Raw genomic sequence first — 18,664 nt, 5'->3', positions numbered from 1 at the left:
ACATGTTCTGGCCAATCGCTAGCTGCGCTGGAAGGTCCAGAGCAGCGTAGCTTTAACTTATTAAAGGCAGTAAAATTGATGCTTCCTCCTGTTTTCCCAATTAAAGCTAGAAGCCGTCTCTCCCTCCTGTGATTCCAGGGCTGCACTGAGCACATCTGGATCTAATGCTCAGCGATAAGGCTCCCTGTACGGCCAGTGACCGAACACGGCTGGGACCAGTTTTAACTGGACCTGGTTGGGGCTTTTGGAGGCTGGTGGGCATTACAGGAGGTCTGTCGGTGGTTCTGGTCCAGTGAAGAGCCTCTCTCTTAACACTTCTCTTAATGAAAAGTTCCCGGGTCAAACTCTGGTCTGAACTCTATTAATTCTCCCAGGCTGGCTCCTCCCCCAGGCCTCCACCCCCCCTCAGCTCTGGTCAGAGGTCAAACTCATAAAGGTCCTGGGCTCACTGACAGTCTAACACTCAATCCATTCAGTCTCTTATCTCCGTCATGCTGCTGCCGAGGCTTGATAAACTCGCACAACTGTAGTGACAGGGGATGTAGTCATTTTTTCTGGAGAAATATTAAAGGGTCAGTTCACCCAAATTGCAAAAAGAAAACCTATTACCTATTTTGCGTCTATTCATGTGGATAGTTTTGGTTTTATTTGTCCAGATTTTGATATGTCCGTCTCTTAGATCAAAATATAATAGAGGTGGATAGAATTTAATTTGTAGCATTAAAAACAATATTTAAAGCTGCATTACACCATATTTTAATATTAACAATAGATGAATTGACTGTAATGTAAAAGACGTTGCTTTTGAGCTTGTTCTGCTGCTTCCAAGTAGCAAGAAAATTATTAATGCAGTTTCAAAAAAAAAAGGAAAAAAAAATACCATGAATTTGTCTTTCCAAAAACAGTGTCGGTTACTCTGGATAATCCACAGACCCCACTGTCTGCAGTTTTCATTGGAACTGCTTTCTACCGTAGAAATAGACCCTATGTAAACTGTACACAGTGAGGTCTGTGGAAGATCCTAACTAGTAACTGGATCACTGTTTCTGGAGGGGAAAGAGAAGTTTCTTCTCTTACTGTCAATACGTTCCATGTGTAAAACCAAACAACAACATGTTAGTGTGTCTGTCACTACTTTATGACTTTATGTGTGTGTGACTTTCAGCTCGAACCCAATTGGTTCCTGCTGTAGATGTAAATATTTAAAGACATACTATGCAGGATTTTCCCAAAAAAACAATGTATTGACTCATACAGAAGTAATCTCTCTCAGTCCTCACACATGACCTGCTAGAAGTGTGTGGTGGTTTATTATTTGTGCAGACTCTCCCTGTATTTTCTTAGATTCTTCTTATTTTCTGTGTCTGGACCTGAATGGGTGTGTACCCCCACAGTGCCCAGGTGAGGTCAGGGCTTTATAAAAAAAGTAGGAACCAGTTGCCAGACTGTAAGCAGCAGGCATCCAAGAGGCACACACATGCTGAACCCCCCCCCCCCCCCCCCCCCTGCAGATTTGGTGAGGTGACACATTAAATGAGAGTAAATCTGGGGTTGGCTTTTACTTCTTCTTTTGCTGGTGGACGTGTTTAAAACCAGTAACCAACAATCCTGCATATTGTACCTTTTGAAAATACCTCCCAATAGTACATAGATAAAATTAAATGTAACTTTTAAAAACAGGCTTACTCAAAGAGAAGAAAATAGTACATTTGGGGACTATTTTCAGCGGTGGAATAATCCAGATTTGGTGCTCTAGTAAGTATTTGTTGCAGCAGGACGGTGTATGTTGGGTTGAGTCAAATTAATCTACAGTCTGTGTGATCATAGTAATGAAGCAACATGTCACCCAGTGCAACTGTGTTTAATAGTTGTTGTTGTTTTCTAATACAGTGGAGCTTTATGGCATACAGGAACAAGACACAGTACTTATCTGTAGATACATTCACTGCTGCATTGTGTCTGCAGATGAGATTTATTGACAATAAGAAAATACAGAATATCACCAGACTTCTTCATAAATGCTGTGAGCAGCACAAAGACATTTCCATTCACTTCCATTGTTTTGGAAGAGAAATCTGGATAGCTCAAAATCTGCTTAAATAAAGTGAAAATATATATTTTTTTGTAATTTGGGATAACTGTCCCTTTAAGCAGCATAAAAAGCTTGTCCTTTTTCCGTCAATAGCCTGCTGCAGTTCACATTTAACCTTTAAATATTGTTTTTCCTCTGGTTAGCTGTCCGTGAGACACGACAAACTGAGAAACTGCAGTCGACTGGTGCTGAGTCTGCACCGAATGCCATTTGACCTCCAACGGGCATTGCTGTTAAAAAGACCATTCAGTTCATTAATATTTTCAAAAAACACACAGCTCGCCTAGATGTGGTCATTGGCATCCCGCGGAGCGTTACGGCACAACCAGTCATTCATCCATTGACTTTCCTCCTCCTCCTGTGTTTATGTTGCAGCTGACGAGGGCCAGAGACAGCTCAGCATGTGCATTCTGTACCACATCAGCATGGACGACAGATTCAAGTCCATGTTTGCCGACACAGACTGCATACCGCAGGTAAGACTGGCTAATGTACACCGCCAGCAGACCAAGACAGACACATTAGCATCAGCAGCTAACGGCACCCGGGAATTAATGCATGAGAAACACAGCGAGAGGGAGGGACGCACGCCACATCTGGAACCAAAAACCACCAGAGGACTGCTGCTCAGTCTTTGCTCTCGCTGTGATGACAACTCTGCTTTTTTCTTCTTTCCTTCTCTTTCCTGAAAACATCCTTGTGCCATTTCATCCTTTTCTGCATCTTCTCCACATGTTAGCCTCTTAATTAGCATTACAAAACTGGGACACCAGCACAGAAACACAGTTTGTCCAAAATGGAATGAAACTGTGATTCTTCAAATCAAGTTTACTGCTGAAGTTCGAAACCCCCTCAGGCTAACTTCTTTCAACTTTCGATCACAACATTTTTGTCAAGTTACACTCCCTCCTGATTGAGTTGACCCGGTCAGTCACTCCTCTCATCATCGGCGATTAGGTAAATGCGCGTTGTGTTTGTTTGTCGAGATTGGGTGTAAATGCTGGCCAGATGTGGCCGGGAGAGTCTGCTGTTTGTTCAGAGGGTCATGTCAGCAGCAGATCTGAACCCCAGGCTCCCCCGTGGTAGAAAGGATGCTGGCTAGCAGCATGACCAGGATGTGACCTCTGACCCCGCCCTGAGGCCCGCTCACTCTCCCTCACTACCCTCTTCGGCCTTCATTTTTCTAGTGTTGTCCATTCATCTTTTGCTCAGAGCAAGTCCACACTAAGTTAAAAGTGAAGGTGCATCTTTTTCTCTCCAGTTTGACCTTTTCATTAAACAAAGCCACAGTGGGTTAATCTAAAAATTCAGTCTTGTGTTTTATTGTTGATGAGATAAACAAAGCTTGGAAAACAACAATACAAATGCATGCTGAGTCAAGGTCAGAGGATGTATGTCAATAAGATTTAAAAGACAGTTCTCTGTATTTTAAGAATTTAATAATGATGACAAATAGTTACATTATACAGTTATATGAAACAGGCTGATTATGATGAATTTAAATTACGTTGGACAGCCCAGAAAAAATTTAAAAAAATTTGAAATAAAAAGGATTCAGTGTTTTTCACCAGAATTACAGAGCAAGAAAATTTGCCAGTGATATAATTGAAAAGGTAAAAGAATAAAGTAAAATTTATATATTTCTTTATTTTTTTTATTAATACTCTTTCTAAATAGGTTGGTATGTTTAAAATGCTAGTAATAGTCCGGCCTGTCATCACTCATTTTAATTACAAATGTAGCTGATCATACATTAACCACAGATTGTAAAAATAATGGACATAGCTACCATGATGTCACCCATTGATTTGTTGACTCCCAATTTGAACCCGATTTCAGCATTTTGGCCGTCACCATCTTGGTTTTTGGAGCCAGAAGTGACCATATTTGGGCAAGAGTGGTGGCGCTATGGAGGAGTGAGGGGACTCAGCAGACAGCCTGCCATTTATCATGTGTAACTTTAAGCCTTAATAAAATGTAAACCAGTGAGTTATATAAAAATTTACCGACATGTCTGAGGCTGTGGCTTTGGTGTTACAGTTGTCAAGTCAGGAAATAAGCCACAGAGACCAAAACCGTTTGTTGTACCAAGCTGTAAAGATGTTAATTTCTGTTGTAAAGCTGGACATATTTACATGCATGTCTGTGGGGAGCCAGCCACAAGTAGCTGTTCAGAGAACTGCAGTTTTTGGCACCTCTGTGTTGGCTTCATTGTTCAGCCTTGGCTGTTGCTGCTTGATATTAATCTGTATTAATACTGATTTTTGTCAGTGGCTGACAGTGATGTGATCATAAAATAGTGATTGGATTAATGGCAGAAAAGCAGGAGCTAATGTTCATTTAATGAACAAGTAGCATCTATCAAGCAATGGTCAAAAAATTACTCCACTGCTCACTAGATGTTTGCTGAGGTGACTACAAGAGATTTCACATTTTTCCCTGGCTTTGTTCAAAATGACTTGAACACACTTAAGATGAGCGTCATATTCACACAAGGTTTTAAAATTTAGCCATCTTTGTCTTAGTCTCAGTGATTCATTTTTAGTGTATTTTGTTTCTTTATCGACCCTCATCCTCACTGAAGTCATAATTCAACACAATCCCCACACCAAAACCTCTTTTGTCCCGTACAATAACTACATGTCCCTTCATCTGTCCTGTTTGTAAAATACATCGTCAACTAACTGCTTTACCCCATTTCCCACCTTTTCATCCTCTCTCACCTATTTTGTACTTTTAGGACCTCTCTCTTTTATCACTTTCCCAGGCTGGTGACTGACCTGCCCCTTTCCCCTTCTCCAGCTTTTAATGGGGTCACCGTTTGGTGCTAGATATGGGGTTTCCAGAGCAGGGATGTCAGGAGTGAGGGAGGAGAGCAACAGAGGTGGAGGTGGAGGTGGAGGTGAAGGTGGGGGGCGGAGGTGGCTGCGTTGGTCGGACTGCAGCGTGGCGTGGGCCCTGACTGGGCCTCCGGTGGCTGTCTGTGGTAAATAAGCAGAGGCAGGTGCCAGAGAGTCTAGACGGGGCTGATTTGGGGTGCGGGGCCCCTGGTATGTGATACCTAACCCAGGCCCGGCCCAGCCTTTCTCTCCCTCTCTCTCTCTCTCTCTCTCTCTGATTCCTGACTCCTCACAGGGAAGCAGTGCACCTCTGTCACCCCGCCACCCCCCCTCAGCTCAAAGCTTTTCCTGTTTAATGTTAAATCAGTGCAGGAGAGGGACAGACAGACAGAGGGAAGAAGGGAGGGAGGAGGATGAGGATAAGGAGGTGGTGGTGGGTGTTTGGGAGGTAAGGAATGACTTGCCTTCCCTTTATCACTAATACTCTTTCTCTTCCTTATTTAAAAAAACTTTATTTTTTGAAATCAGTTTCTGGTTTCTTTTCCTCACTCTACCTTACTCTCCAAGGCTCAAACCCTAATGACTGGCTTTAACAAGACTGGAGAAGATTTCAGGGATGCTCTTTAAAAATTGGAGGTTTTTCAGTGACACATTACATTCAGTCACACACATGAAGAAATGTGTCCTGTCTTTGCTGTTGTTTTAGCTCACATTAGACCAAAAAATTCACAACGATACCACACTCTGTGGGTTAGGTTATTATAACATGCTAAACACATGGCTGCAGATATGTATTATGGATTATGTTGTCTTGAATCTCAGAGATGAATTAATTAAGCGGTTAACTGACATGTGGAACCTGTGATTGACAGCTGATGAAGATGGTGTTTGAGTGCAGGGAGGAGAAGATGGACGTTGAGCTCATCTCACTCTGCATCAACCTGGCTGCTAACAAGAGTAATGCAAAGGTCATCTGTGAAGGTATAAGCTTCAAAGAAAAGGTAAACAATATATTTGGAAAATGGCATTATATCCCAGTCTATGTTGTTTAAATCTTTTCTCCGTATTGCCTCAGGTAACGGACTGAAGATGCTAATGAAGCGTGCTTTGAAGTTGAAGGATGTTCTGGTGATGAAGATGATCAGAAATCTTTCTCAGCACAGTGGACCCACTAAGGGCCTCTTTCTGGTCAGTACATGGTCTTATAAACTCAAACAGTTCTGGGCTTCCTGGTAGCCTAGTATATAAAGTCTTCATCTTTACCAACCTGAGAGTCTTAATGGTGTTATCTAACTGTTCATAATTTGTATGGTGATACTGCAGTCATAACCTCATTGATTCTTATCAGACAATGTTGTAGTCAATTATTAATAAACACATACTGCTGGAATCACCTGCACTTACTATTTTCAGTGATACAGTAGCTGTGTGTGCAATCCTACAATAAATACCATATGAATATGATCAAAAATCATATATTAAGGTCCTGCTAGTGGTATGTAGATTCAGATTGACCGTATGCAGATTCACCGAATTGTAAAGACATACAAGCTGAAGAAAAAAACTGGGCTCAGGTGTGGCCCATGGCTAACTTAGTGACTCTACAGCAACATTATGAGCTTTTCCCAAAGGAGAGAAATGGGCAACTTGGTAACAGAATCTTGATTCATATTTGATCAGGGCTTCTTAGTTCTACTGTTTGATCTCAGATTTTTCAGCCTCCATTTTTACTGTGCAGGAAACAGTATTTAACTGACAATATGCAATGCCGTATTGTGTTTGACATAGAAGATAATTTGTATAAATAAAGTTCCGTGTGACTACCCTTACTAAAGGAAACTTTGCAGACTAAGAGTTATTTAAATAGGGATGTCCCGATCAAGTTTTTTTAATATTTAGTATCTGCTGATACAGAGTACCAATCCAATACAGCACAACTGCACAGTGCACACTTCAAGTACATTAAAGTGATTAAAATCAATCCAGTGTGTAGCTTTGTGTGTACACTCAACACCATATACCATAGTTGACAAATAAGCAAAACACAAGATACTGTCACACACTGAGCTGAGACAAAGTTAGACTCCATGACGAACTGGGAGTGGGGAGGGTCTGGTTTTGAAAAGGCTCTATGATTCCTTTTTACATTGCCCAAGGAATGAAAATGTATTCATTTGATAAGAAAAAGGAACAACAGGAGTTATAAAACTGAAGAAAATGAGTTTTGACTGCACTAAAGTTCAGTGTCCAGTCGCCTTCTTATAATAGCTGGAACATGGACACTCTCCTCCATCTCTTCATATAAAGAGAGATTTAATGTGTGGGGAAAACTTACAGGCATAAAAGCTGATGGTTGGTTTGATGGTATTTCTGAGCAGCCTACCGTACTCTGAAATGAACGTTATATGGTATGCCTAGCTGAAACATGTAGCAACAACACCACAAACCTCTAAATGATGGAAAGGATAGAAAACATCTTGAAGAGTTACATAAACACAACCAGGGAATATGGCACCAAGTCAAATCTGTAGTGGAATTGTGTTTTACATGTTTGTCTATATCAGGCCTCATTTTAAAGCAAATCTAATTGACCTGGGTGTGTGTGTGTGTGTGTGTGTGTGTGTGTGTGTGTGTGTGTGTGTGTGTGTGTGTGTTGGTAGGACCACGTCGGCGACCTGGCAGCTCAGATCAACGAGGAGGAGGCTGAAGAGTTTGTGATCGAATGTCTTGGCACGCTGGCCAATCTCACCATCCCTGACCTGGACTGGGCGCTGGTGCTTAAGGAGTACAACCTGGTGCCCTACCTGAAAAACCGACTCAAACCAGGTGTGTGTTAAGACCATTTGACTAACAACGTGGAATTTTATGGTCTTGATAAACTTCTGCCGAGTTTTTTGTTACATGGTGAAAATGTTTTTGTGATATCTCTTAAAACTACTGTTACAGAACACGCAGCAATGTATCCACACATGCTCCAGCAGGATAGCCCTACCACAGGTCTCTCATCTAGTCCCCTTAATACCAGAGGCCAGGTCTCTCCCATGCCCTGTCTTAACCTCTAACTACTCCCCTTGCACCACACTATCAGTAAGGTGTCAGTGGCAGATGATATGAGGACAGAGACCCCTCATTAGGGTCTGGCCTTATCTTTACCTTTGATGATCACTGACCTTCTTACCCTCAGCTTTTGTCTCCATTAAAGGAGAATTGAAAGTCTAGAGCAGTTCATTCAGGTTAATTAATTTACACTGTATGATAGTTAATAGTGAAGAATGACAGAAAGTTGGAAGAACTAAAGAGAAACCTGCATACAGTGTCCAGCTTGGCCGAGAGTCACCAGGACAACCTTCCTCATGTTTTTGTTGAATCATATACACTAGGATGAAGGAAAGTAGCATATTGTACTTTACATTGTCAGTGTAACTAATAAGTAAGACCTGGCGTCGCTGTTACACAAGTTATTTTGTGTCCAAATCTGGTCTGTTAGAATCCTGTATTAAGTCTCAGGTCTGTGTGTGAATATTTCTAATACCAGAGTGGACACATTTCAGGTAGGGGTGTAACAATACATGGATGTGGATTGATGTATTTATTCAATGATAAATGATCCAGTATTATTGATGCAAAGTGAAAACATTGATACATATTGTCATCTTTAAGATAGACCTTTATTTATTTTGATTTTCCCATGGCACCTCTGTGTCACCATCTCCATTCAAGCACACCTTCTTCCTAAACATTCAAACAGTGCTGGTGGCCTGGCGCCAGGCAGATAATGGTAAGCAGTGAGGAAAAAGACAATGGGGACATTTACTAATATCGCCTAATATCAATCACTGGCTCCTGAATTGAATCGATTAGAAATTGTATTGTGGAAGACTTTGTGATATCGGCAAATACTCAAAATGTTTAAAGAATAGATATAGTATTGCGACTTGTTGAAACTTGTGCTTTACACCCCTAGTGATCAGGTGGTGTGCCATTACTTTCTGAGGCACTCTGAAAATGATGTGTATTTCTGCTTGTTGATTCACAGTTGTTGGGTCCTTTTTTAAATAGGTCCCTTGTTTTTGAAATTGAATTGATGCTCTTTGGTTTTGGGTAGGTTTTCCATGGTTTCCTTTCACATCAAGTCCACAGTTTGGACCTGTGTAGTCTTAAGTGGACTCTCCAACTATAGTTTTTAACAAGAACTCTTTTCGTCCCTCTGTTTGGGTTTTGAATCAGGCCCAGTGGCACTTCTCTGTGTCCATATGATTTTTTGATATCAGTGCAGGACCAGAGAGCCCAAGTTTTTCACATTTTTTATGCTGTCTAAACACGAGCTGCCAATTGAAAACTTTGACATACGTTGGTCTAAAATTGATAAAATTGTTACTAAAATCAGTTGTGTCATCAACAAATGAAGAAAGAACAGTATGGCTCTAATCTGACATTCCCTCCTGACTTTCAGTGATTGTTTTCAGTACCAGCTGCTACAGCCACGTTTCAGTCAGTGCTAAAAATGTATTGACCTTTACTGAGTTTTTTTACCAATGCTGATGGTGTTCTGGGCAGATAACCAGTCCTCTTTCATCCACCACTGGACCCTTGATGAGTCATTTATTGATCTTAAAGTGAGCCACTGGGGATCCTTTAAAGTAAAATAGATGTCCTCAGACACAAATCGCAAACAGCCATTTTATTTATCACATTATATTTTGGAAGCATAGGTTACCAGATTGCTTTGGCTTTAAGACACAGCAGTCAGAAGACTGAACTCCATCAGCTGCGTTTGGTCACACAGATGTAAACCCATAAAGTCACAGAACATGGATGTTTTCTCTGGCACAGCACTCCGTTCTGCGGGTATTCAGAGGCCAGATGTTTGTCTTTCTTTGTCAGTCATCCACTCAACTTGTACTTTTCCCTGATGTCAGGTTCTGCTGAGGATGACCTCATTCTGGAGGTGGTGATCATGATCGGCACCGTGTCTATGGATGACTCTTGTGCAGCCATGTTGGCCAAGTCTGGTATCATTCCTGCTCTTATCGAGCTGCTCAATGGTAAGTATCAAATCCTGTACTATAGCTTTCAAAAGCATTATGAAATATGGATTCCAGTTTTTTAATTTCTTTTATGCTAGGGACTAAAAGTCAGGATATCTCTGTCTCTCTCAAATCCTCTAATTTAATGGATGATTGAGAATACGTTGCTGGAGTACACCTTTTAAAGTTACTGTCTTCCATCCACATAAAAATGTTCCTTTATTTAACACATATTCTTGAAGTGGGAGAAATCATGTCCTAGAAAATTTTCGGTGGGGTGTCCAGGATGGTTATGTGATCATCTTGGGGTGGCAATGTCTCACTAGAAAATATAGGGGTATTTAGGGCACCTAAACCACACACCTCCACAATATTTGGAATGCAGGTAATGGTGGATAAGATCAAATAATATTAAGTGTATTTAACTTTTTTCTTATTCCTGCAAGTAAAGTAACAAAGATGCTTACACTATACAAATGTAGCACAGTATACAGGGTGACACGGGAGGGGATTTTCAGTCCTGTCCCATCCCAGTCCCACAAGAATGACTCCTGTCCCATCCCGTTCCTGTGTTGCGTTTCAGTTACAGTAAAAAACAACAACAACAAAAAAAAACCAACAGTACATGGATCACGCAATACCTACCTTAGTTGAATATAAACCCAAATATGATATCTAATGTTGTGTTTTGATGTTTATTGCCTAATTATTTTAACATTCACTCCACCTTGAAGCTGTTCAGAATGATAAACACATTTGATTTCTGATGTGGTCAGACAACACGTCATAAGAACCAGTTCTAAGAGAGAAAAGTGTCTTTAAAGTATTGCAGTAGGCTAAAAGTAATGTTTGGTTCCTCTGACTGATATTATGATATATGACATCATTAGATTATTAATACTGAAGCATCAGTGTTAGAGCAGCATGTTACTGTTGTAGCTGCTGGAGGTGGAGCTAGTTTCAACTACTTTATTAAACACTTGACTATTGTTATTATGCTAGGCCTGTCATGATAAAAAAAAATTCTGGGCGATTAATTGCGTCAGAAATTATTGCGATAAGTGATAATATTGTGTAATGTGCTTTTAAGACCATTTTATTATGGTTGTAATTTTGCTGTTTTTAGACCATTTTTTAAACTTATATAATGATAATAAATGCATAATGATGCAAGTACACCCTTTTAAAGAGAAATAAACGTTTGTTTAACAAGAATATTTAGGAATGCATAAAAGAAAATTTAAATATCCGAAATAACACATAAAAATATCGAAATAAATAAATAAATACAAAAAAAAATAGACTCTCAGTCTCTCACTCTCAGGTGTGCAGTTAAGTTGGTCGTATTCGCTCTTTATGGTGAGATGGTTTTAGAACAAACCCGGCACACCGGCTCGTCCAAATTACTGGGCTCCCCTCTGTCATTTGGTTTAAATCCAAAACACTCCCACACAGGGGCTGTGGCATTTGGTTTAGGAACAAGTTCCCTGTCTTTCTCTTACGGTCAATTCTCTTTATTTCTCCACCTCGTCTCCCCCTGTGTGTAGCCCATAGCCCCGCCTCCCCCACAGAGACTTGGACACTCGATGACAAGAGCTTTCCCTCCGTTCATTACGCTAATGAACCAACTCACCTGGCTGCCAGACGATGCACGGAACTGAACGCTCTTGTCATCCAGTCTCTTTGGTGGAGAGAGACGAGGAAAACAAACACGAATGAATATGGCAGTTAATCCCATGTTATCCACCGTCTTTGTCTTCTCTTCTTTTTGTTTAACGGCGGTACCGTCTTTGTCTGCTCGCGCCTTCACGCCAAATATCCATAACACAGGATGTGCGCGCATCTAAAGTGTCTGGTAGTGCCGTCGCAGTGCAGGAAAGGTTCCGCACGCTGGAAACTAGCGACGGCTGTGATGTGGTGGTTGGGGTCAGGCCAGGGTGGCCAAAAGGGTGGCCAGGATTCAGCGTGAGGTGGCCACGGCCACCCCCTGCCACCCTACACCTCTGCCATTGGTCCCAGACAAGACTTCACAACTTCAAACAATTAAAAAATGTGTTAAAAGCCTTCAGAATCTAAAACTAACAGTGCGTATGGATAATGTCACTGTAAAAATGTGCTGCTATAATCATGTTTGTTTTAAAATTTATTTGAACTGAAAATGTTGGCCCTTTAAAGATGTGTCTCAGATTTTTGTCAACTCCGTCAGATTTCTATAAGAGCATAATTTAATCGGGCATAACAGGAGTAAGCTACATAGTGAGGGCTCCTGTGTCACTTCCTGGTTTTCAAAATGCATTTGAATATATATTTATAATATGTGAAGAGGGTGTTTTAAATGGGGTGCTAAGTTGCTTTATATAGCAAGTATTGTTATGAAAATACAGTTCGAGATGGGAAACAAAACGAAAAACAGCTTTAAGTTTAGCTTCATCCAACCGCGTTGATGAATGATGACAAAGTCTACTCTAAAATGAGTCCTTGTTCATTTCTTTTCCCTCTTTTCTGTTTCCATGTCAGCCCAACAAGAGGATGATGAGTTTGTGTGTCAGATTGTCTACGTCTTCTACCAGATGGTCTTTCACAAAGCTACCAGGGACGTCATCGTCAAAGACACACGTATCCTTTTACTAATTAGTAAACTATTGTAGACATTTCTGTCCCATTAGATGAGATAAACATTAATAGATGCAAGACATCAACAAGAATGCCCTGTAGCTTCCAGCACAGTTATTTTGACAGTGGCTGCATATAAAGTTGTTCTTTGGTGCTCTACAGAATTACTTTATGTCCAGTCTTTAGTGTATGTTTCTATAGTAACTCATAGTACTGCCCTGTATGTACCTCTCCTCACAGTTTATTCCCTTCTGCGTCTCCATAGCAGCCTCTTTTAACCCCTCGATTTAGTTGTTTTTAACCCTCTGGGTATTCTAAGCTGCCTGTAATTGTACACAGTTGTGGTTGGTGGCAGCGGCTTGTGTCAAATTACAAATATGCTCTCTGTCAGCATGTTCTGATTGATGTTTTTCTTTCTGCGGGAAGAATATATATAACAGGAATATCTGATGTAAGCAGCGCTGTGGGAGGAAAGTGTTCACTTCATCACAGGAAATGTAGACAGCGGCCCCTTCAGCCGCAGGGCACCTGTCTTTTGTCTGTGTCTCTAAATGAAAGAATAACCACAATACCACCACATTCCCATATTTCCCTCTTTCTTCGTTGAGGACACAGAACAATTGATTCTCCATCGAAACACCCCAGAGAGGATGAAATGTTTTCTTTCCTTGAGTCCTGGTTTCAGAAGCCCCTGCGTACCTCATCGACCTGATGCATGATAACAACGCAGAGATTCGCAAAGTCTGTGACAACACGCTGGATATCATCGCTGTGAGTATCTCATGAGGCCTCATAAATATCATTTCACCACTTTAGATGTAGGAATTAAGGTGCCAGTCACTTTCCTTTTTGTTACTTTATTAAAAGTTAATACAAATTATTTTAACTCCACTCCAAGGTTACAAGAAAATATTACTAGGATTAAAATACATATGAATTTGCTTAAATTCAGACTTACACACTAGTGCCTTTGTTTTTTAAAACAGATATAAGTATGGTTGTAGTAAATTGCCCGTGGTCTGCCAGGATGTAAGACCTCCCACTCCCTGTGCAAAAGTTCTTTTTGCAAAAGCAGACTGTATTTATAAAACCCCTTTCAAAACCAAACTTACAATGTGCTATAGGAGAAGGAGGAAATGACACAAAAACAAAACAGAAACATAAAAGCATTTTTTAATGATGTGCATTGATTTGGTTCTTGTTAGTCTCAAAGGTTGAGGAGCAACAGCAGTTTATAGTGACCCCTGTTGCACCCAATAACATAATTGTTTTTTTAAATCGATGGTGTAATAAAATATAAAGCATGCTTTTTTTCTCAGACATGTAAAATGTGCAGGTATACAAAAATGACACAGCTGTCAGTGTCATGGTGGTGCAGTGGTTAGCATTGTTTCCTCACAGCAAGAGGGTTCCTGGTTTGAACCTAGGGTGGAGGGTTTGAACCTCAGGGTCCACAGTCCAATGACATGCTGATTAGGTTAATTGGTGACTCTCAGGCCCCGTTTATACGACAATGATTTCAACTGAAAACGGTAAATTTTAGTTGCGTTTTGGCTGATCGTTTACACGACCGCGGCGTTTTGGGTGCCTGAAAACGCAACGTTTTGAAAACGGGTTCCAGAGTGCAACTTTTTGGAAACGGCAGCGTCTCCTGGGACAATCTGGCAACCTGTCCAGGGCGTACCCCACCTCTTGCCTAATGTTAGCTGGGATAGGCTCCAGCCCCCCATGACCCCCAACAGGATAAGCAGTAAAAGATAATGACTGAGTGAATGAATGAATGAATGAATGAATGAATGTTAATGTCATTGTTAGCCTCCTGATGACACTTAAACACTGATTTGACACTGATTTAATGTTTTTGGAAATGTTAACTCAAGGCTTCATGTAGAGGGCGTAGTAGGGCGTAACCAAACTCTTCTCTTTTCTCTTCTAAATCTTTTTAACACTTTAACGTTTTGGGTCTTTCTGGTTACCTTTTAGATCCCTGAAAATTTATTTCGTGATTTATTTCTTGATTAGCCCCGCTTTGCATTGTGTAATAAATTCCCAATAATGTCAACATCAGTCAGGACATTTTATTACATGTATGGTCAAGTAATTACATTTATGGTATTTCGTTACATTTTAGTCAAACGAAGTGCAAATTTTATTACATTTTTAAGCGTTATTATATTTTCAGGGAATTATTACATTATTGGATGCTATAACCTCAGTCAGGTTTGCTGTGTGCTCATTTGATTAAACACAAATATGCACAATACCAGCTAAAATATGCAAGCTGTTAAAGCTTTTAAAACAAAACTGTAAAAGAATTTGACACCTCAACACAGGATCTCATGATCAGGTAATACAGCAGAACCTACAGTTTTACATTTTTCCAAACAAACTTACAGTTGATCAGTCCACAAACGGATTGGCACACAGTGAAACAGATACTTTCGGTGGCCTCTTGGGGATCTGGAGCCCAAGTAAAGTTCCCTGCTTTGTCTGGTTGGTATTACAGCCCTGGATAGGAAGTGTTCAGAAACCTTTGGAAGCTTTCACTCACCCTGAAAATAATATTGCTGGGAGTCATGAAATGAAATGTAAGATAAACAAGATAAAGAATTAAGATTTTGAATTCTATTCAGATTATTTAAAAACAACTGATAGGTCATCCAGTATTCTTATCCAGCTCATTTCTATTTTCATACAGACATGAAACAATTTGACCTTTTCCACAGTCTTACAGTCAAACATTCTCACCTTTCCTGATGTGCCCGAGCCAAATTTGACATCAGAGATTAACAAAGCGATGAACTCCTGAATCGCCTTGTGACTGACAGGTGTGGTCAGCTCCCAGTCAGTGTATGATCGCTGCCAGACCTCAGATCAGCGTAATTAGCTGTAGATTATAGCCAGGCAGTGTAGCGGGGCAAAGGAAGTGTTTCATTGAAATTATCAGTGAGACCTATTAAGCTGTGAACCACATGAAAGGCAGCCGGTGGGCTCTGGTGTGTGTCAGCGGCTGGACAGCAGAGGTGAGAGAGAAAGCAGAGCTGTGGACACAAACACACACACACACACACACACACACACACACACACACACACACAATCATTACCGCCCGGGTCCTTTTGGCAGCACACGCCGTAACTGTGCAGTCCTGAAATGTTCGCCCTTTGATCATCGTGGCCCTGCTCATGTACAAACACACGTGGCCTCACAAGGAACTTTGTAGATGCTCCAAGTGGGACAGAGGCCTAATTCACAGTGATATTCTTAGCCCGGCCACATTTCCAGAGGAATATGTTGAAAAGCTCCCAAAACTGTTGTGCACTTCCTCACCCCTGCCGTGATGAGCTCATGCTGTCATGAGCTCAGCTGCTAATAACTGATTAGTCATATTAAACCAATATAAGAGCCTAATTGCTCAGTCAAAACCGTGAGTCATGATGCTGTTTCAGCCTCTGATGAATCAGCATGCTGACATAGTGTGTCACTGTCACCACCAGCGTTTGGGGTGGAGGCCTCAGAATGACGGTCAATAGGCCCGTTTGAGTCCCAGGATCTCGGGGTGGCTGTCAGTGCCCACGGGGCTCTGCTTTGCATCTGAATGATTAATCTTTCAGGCAGGGGCATCACAGTCTCAAAGGCCGCCTTTATCACTCCCCCTTCAGCCCCCGCAGAGAAAAGAAAACAGAACTTTGTGGTCGTCCTCTGCCCGAGCTACGCAAACAGTCGAGCCGCCGGACGCAGGTTTTTATTACGACAGTCATACATACATGTACCTGATATGCTTCTGATATGGAGTTGAATATTATACTTGGCGGGGGTGTAAAAGTGGTGTATCTTTAATAAGAAGATGTGGTAAAAGTTGATGCAAACAGATTTCCCAAATATGCTTTGACATGGTGATAACTCCTGCTACTGTAGGACAAACATTCATGTCCTACCGCCACTCAGTGTTAACAGAAGAACAAAAAAAACAAAGTAAAAGAGTGAGAAAATAGGTTTGGTTCCATGTGGAGGCTTTGCATCAAATCAGGAATTCGTCAACGAGGAATAAAACTGGAGCTATTTGGAAAACTTTCAGAGTCCTTTAACCAAAGGTCACAGTTATTTTCCAGAGCAAACCACTGACTGTGTTTGCATGCACACTTACAGTATATTGCACTATTTTTCCGGGAATAACAGTATTCCACAACTGATGCAGGTCATGTAAACAGCATCTTCTATTTGGATATTCCAAAATTCTGAATGTGGCATTTTACAATTAGCACATGTGGGATATGCCAGTATTATTTGGGTTTAAGGAGCATTCTTTGGACATGTATACAGTGCATTCAGAATATGCGTCTCAGCTGGGTTTTTACTGCACTTTGCAACACACGGCCTCTTGTCTGTTACAGTCAGCTCTGTGCATGGTGCACAAACCAACTAGCCAACAGATTGCAAACCTTGGGTTGAGATGCATGCTCAAAAGAAAAGCTTACATTTCTGGTGGGAAAGAGATACATGTCTACTTTCAAACCTTGTGAAATACTTAGATATTAACAGTTTTTTTGGATATGCACATGTATCACAACATCAACCTTTTCAAGAAGGTGGTTAAAGGGATGAAAGAAGGAGGCTGTGTTTGCACGGTCTAACAGGCCCGCCGCCGGTGGAAAAATACCAGTTTGACGCAAAATGGCACAAGCAGCTCCAGCCGTTTCGTTGTTACATGTTTTGAAGGGCAAATGCACAAAACTGCGTAGGTATTGTCTTTTTCAGAATAAAGGCAAAAAGCAGACTGTTTTGTGCTTGTAAATGTAATTAATGTGTCAGTCAGTCATGTCATTAAAGCTGTAAGCTGCTATTAAGTGCAGAAAATACAAATGAGTCTGTAGCATTTTGCCAATGAACTATGGACACATTTCTCTGGTTTTCTGTCACCCTTCTCCCAACCTTCTCTTCCCTCCAACATCACTCAGGAATATGACGAGGAGTGGGGAAAAAAGATCCAGAATGAGAAGTTCCGCTGGTACAATGGTCAGTGGCTGGAGATGGTGGAGAACCGTCTGATGGATGAAGCAGAAGAGCCCTTCCTGTACGGGGAGGATGGGGAATCCTTCATCGGGGACGGAGACATCCTGGAGAGACCCGACCTGTTCTACAGCGCTGGTACTGAGGGTTTATAGGAATAGTTTTTTATTTTGGAAAATAGTACTCATCTGCCTTTTGTATAGAGAGTGGGATGAAAAGTTTGATATCAACGCTGAGTTATATGTACAGTATGTTAAGTCGTGTTTGTATTGTCTCATTCAGATGGGATCATGTCAGCAGACGGTGCCATCAGTCCTGATTTCTTCACTGACTTCCAGAATGGGGAGCTGGGACAAACTGGATACATGAGCAGGTATGGAGCTCTCTGTTCACCTACACCTGCAGTGGGTTGGTGTTTAATATCACTTTTCCTCATCTGACTCCACTCAGAGAACCCGAATCTTTTTCAATCATATGTTTATCATTATTAATGACATATGGAAAAGGTTTAGTTGAAGGAATACTTCACTTCCTAAATGACCATTTGTGTATCATTTAATCACCCCATGTTACATTGAATTTATGAAGTAAATTTTTTTTTCTGCTCACATTCCTCTGTAGTGAACAAAGAATCCAAAAACACAGAAAATTCTTAATGAATTGGAGTTATATGGGCACATGTTAGCAAAGCTATGTTAAAACATCTGCTTACAAACTCACACAACTTGTGTGAGCCAAAACCATATTATTTAAAACTGAACTGAAAATGAAACTTAGCTGTTAGGATTGGGTGATCTTGTTATAGCGCCACCCAGTTGCCAATTAGAGTTAAATTTCTCCAGTCACCTTGAGGCGTTCTGTTCTACATATCCATCAAGTTTAGTAAAAATCGATATAGCGGTTAGGCCTAGATAAGAAATTAGCTCTCTAGCACCCCCATTTTGTTTGATCGGATCAATAATGGAGGGGTCCCCTCAGATTATGTGTGGTCATATGCCTACAAAGTTGCGTGGTAATCGGTGAAACCCTTGAGATGTTATACACCTTTATGTGATGAGCCACGCCCTCTGCAATATTCATTG

The 18,664-nt window shown here is 41.0% G+C and overlaps 1 protein-coding gene and 1 long non-coding RNA gene across 3 annotated transcripts in view; one reads left to right on the top strand and one right to left on the bottom strand.

Annotated features, from left to right (window-relative positions):
• The window catches only part of kifap3a (kinesin-associated protein 3a), a 49,573-nt gene that overhangs the window by 18,627 nt on the left and 12,282 nt on the right, over positions 1–18,664 (top strand). The window contains exons 11-19 of the mRNA XM_050054446.1: positions 2,468–2,568; positions 5,805–5,913; positions 6,008–6,120; positions 7,593–7,758; positions 9,852–9,977; positions 12,477–12,575; positions 13,258–13,343; positions 17,531–17,720; positions 17,865–17,955. Coding sequence (XP_049910403.1) covers positions 2,468–2,568; positions 5,805–5,913; positions 6,008–6,120; positions 7,593–7,758; positions 9,852–9,977; positions 12,477–12,575; positions 13,258–13,343; positions 17,531–17,720; positions 17,865–17,955 — 1,081 coding nt within the window. The remainder of the gene's footprint in view (positions 1–2,467; positions 2,569–5,804; positions 5,914–6,007; positions 6,121–7,592; positions 7,759–9,851; positions 9,978–12,476; positions 12,576–13,257; positions 13,344–17,530; positions 17,721–17,864; positions 17,956–18,664) is intronic.
• LOC126396406 (uncharacterized) overlaps positions 14,636–18,664 on the bottom strand; it is a 6,991-nt gene continuing 2,962 nt past the window's right edge. Inside the window, exons 2-3 of one of the 2 annotated variants that reach the window (XR_007570572.1) lie at positions 15,321–15,613; positions 14,636–15,124 (exon numbers count right to left, since the gene is read on the bottom strand). This is a non-coding gene — a long non-coding RNA (uncharacterized LOC126396406). Of the gene's footprint in view, positions 15,125–15,320; positions 17,508–18,664 lie in introns of those variants that run through there. The other variant, XR_007570571.1, reaches the window with a different exon arrangement.

This window comes from Epinephelus moara, chromosome 10, assembly GCF_006386435.1.
Source record: "Epinephelus moara isolate mb chromosome 10, YSFRI_EMoa_1.0, whole genome shotgun sequence".
NCBI classification, from domain to species: domain Eukaryota; kingdom Metazoa; phylum Chordata; class Actinopteri; order Perciformes; family Serranidae; genus Epinephelus; species Epinephelus moara.
The sequence above is the reverse complement of the archived record's forward strand: the minus strand, read 5'-3'. Positions and strand labels throughout refer to the sequence as shown.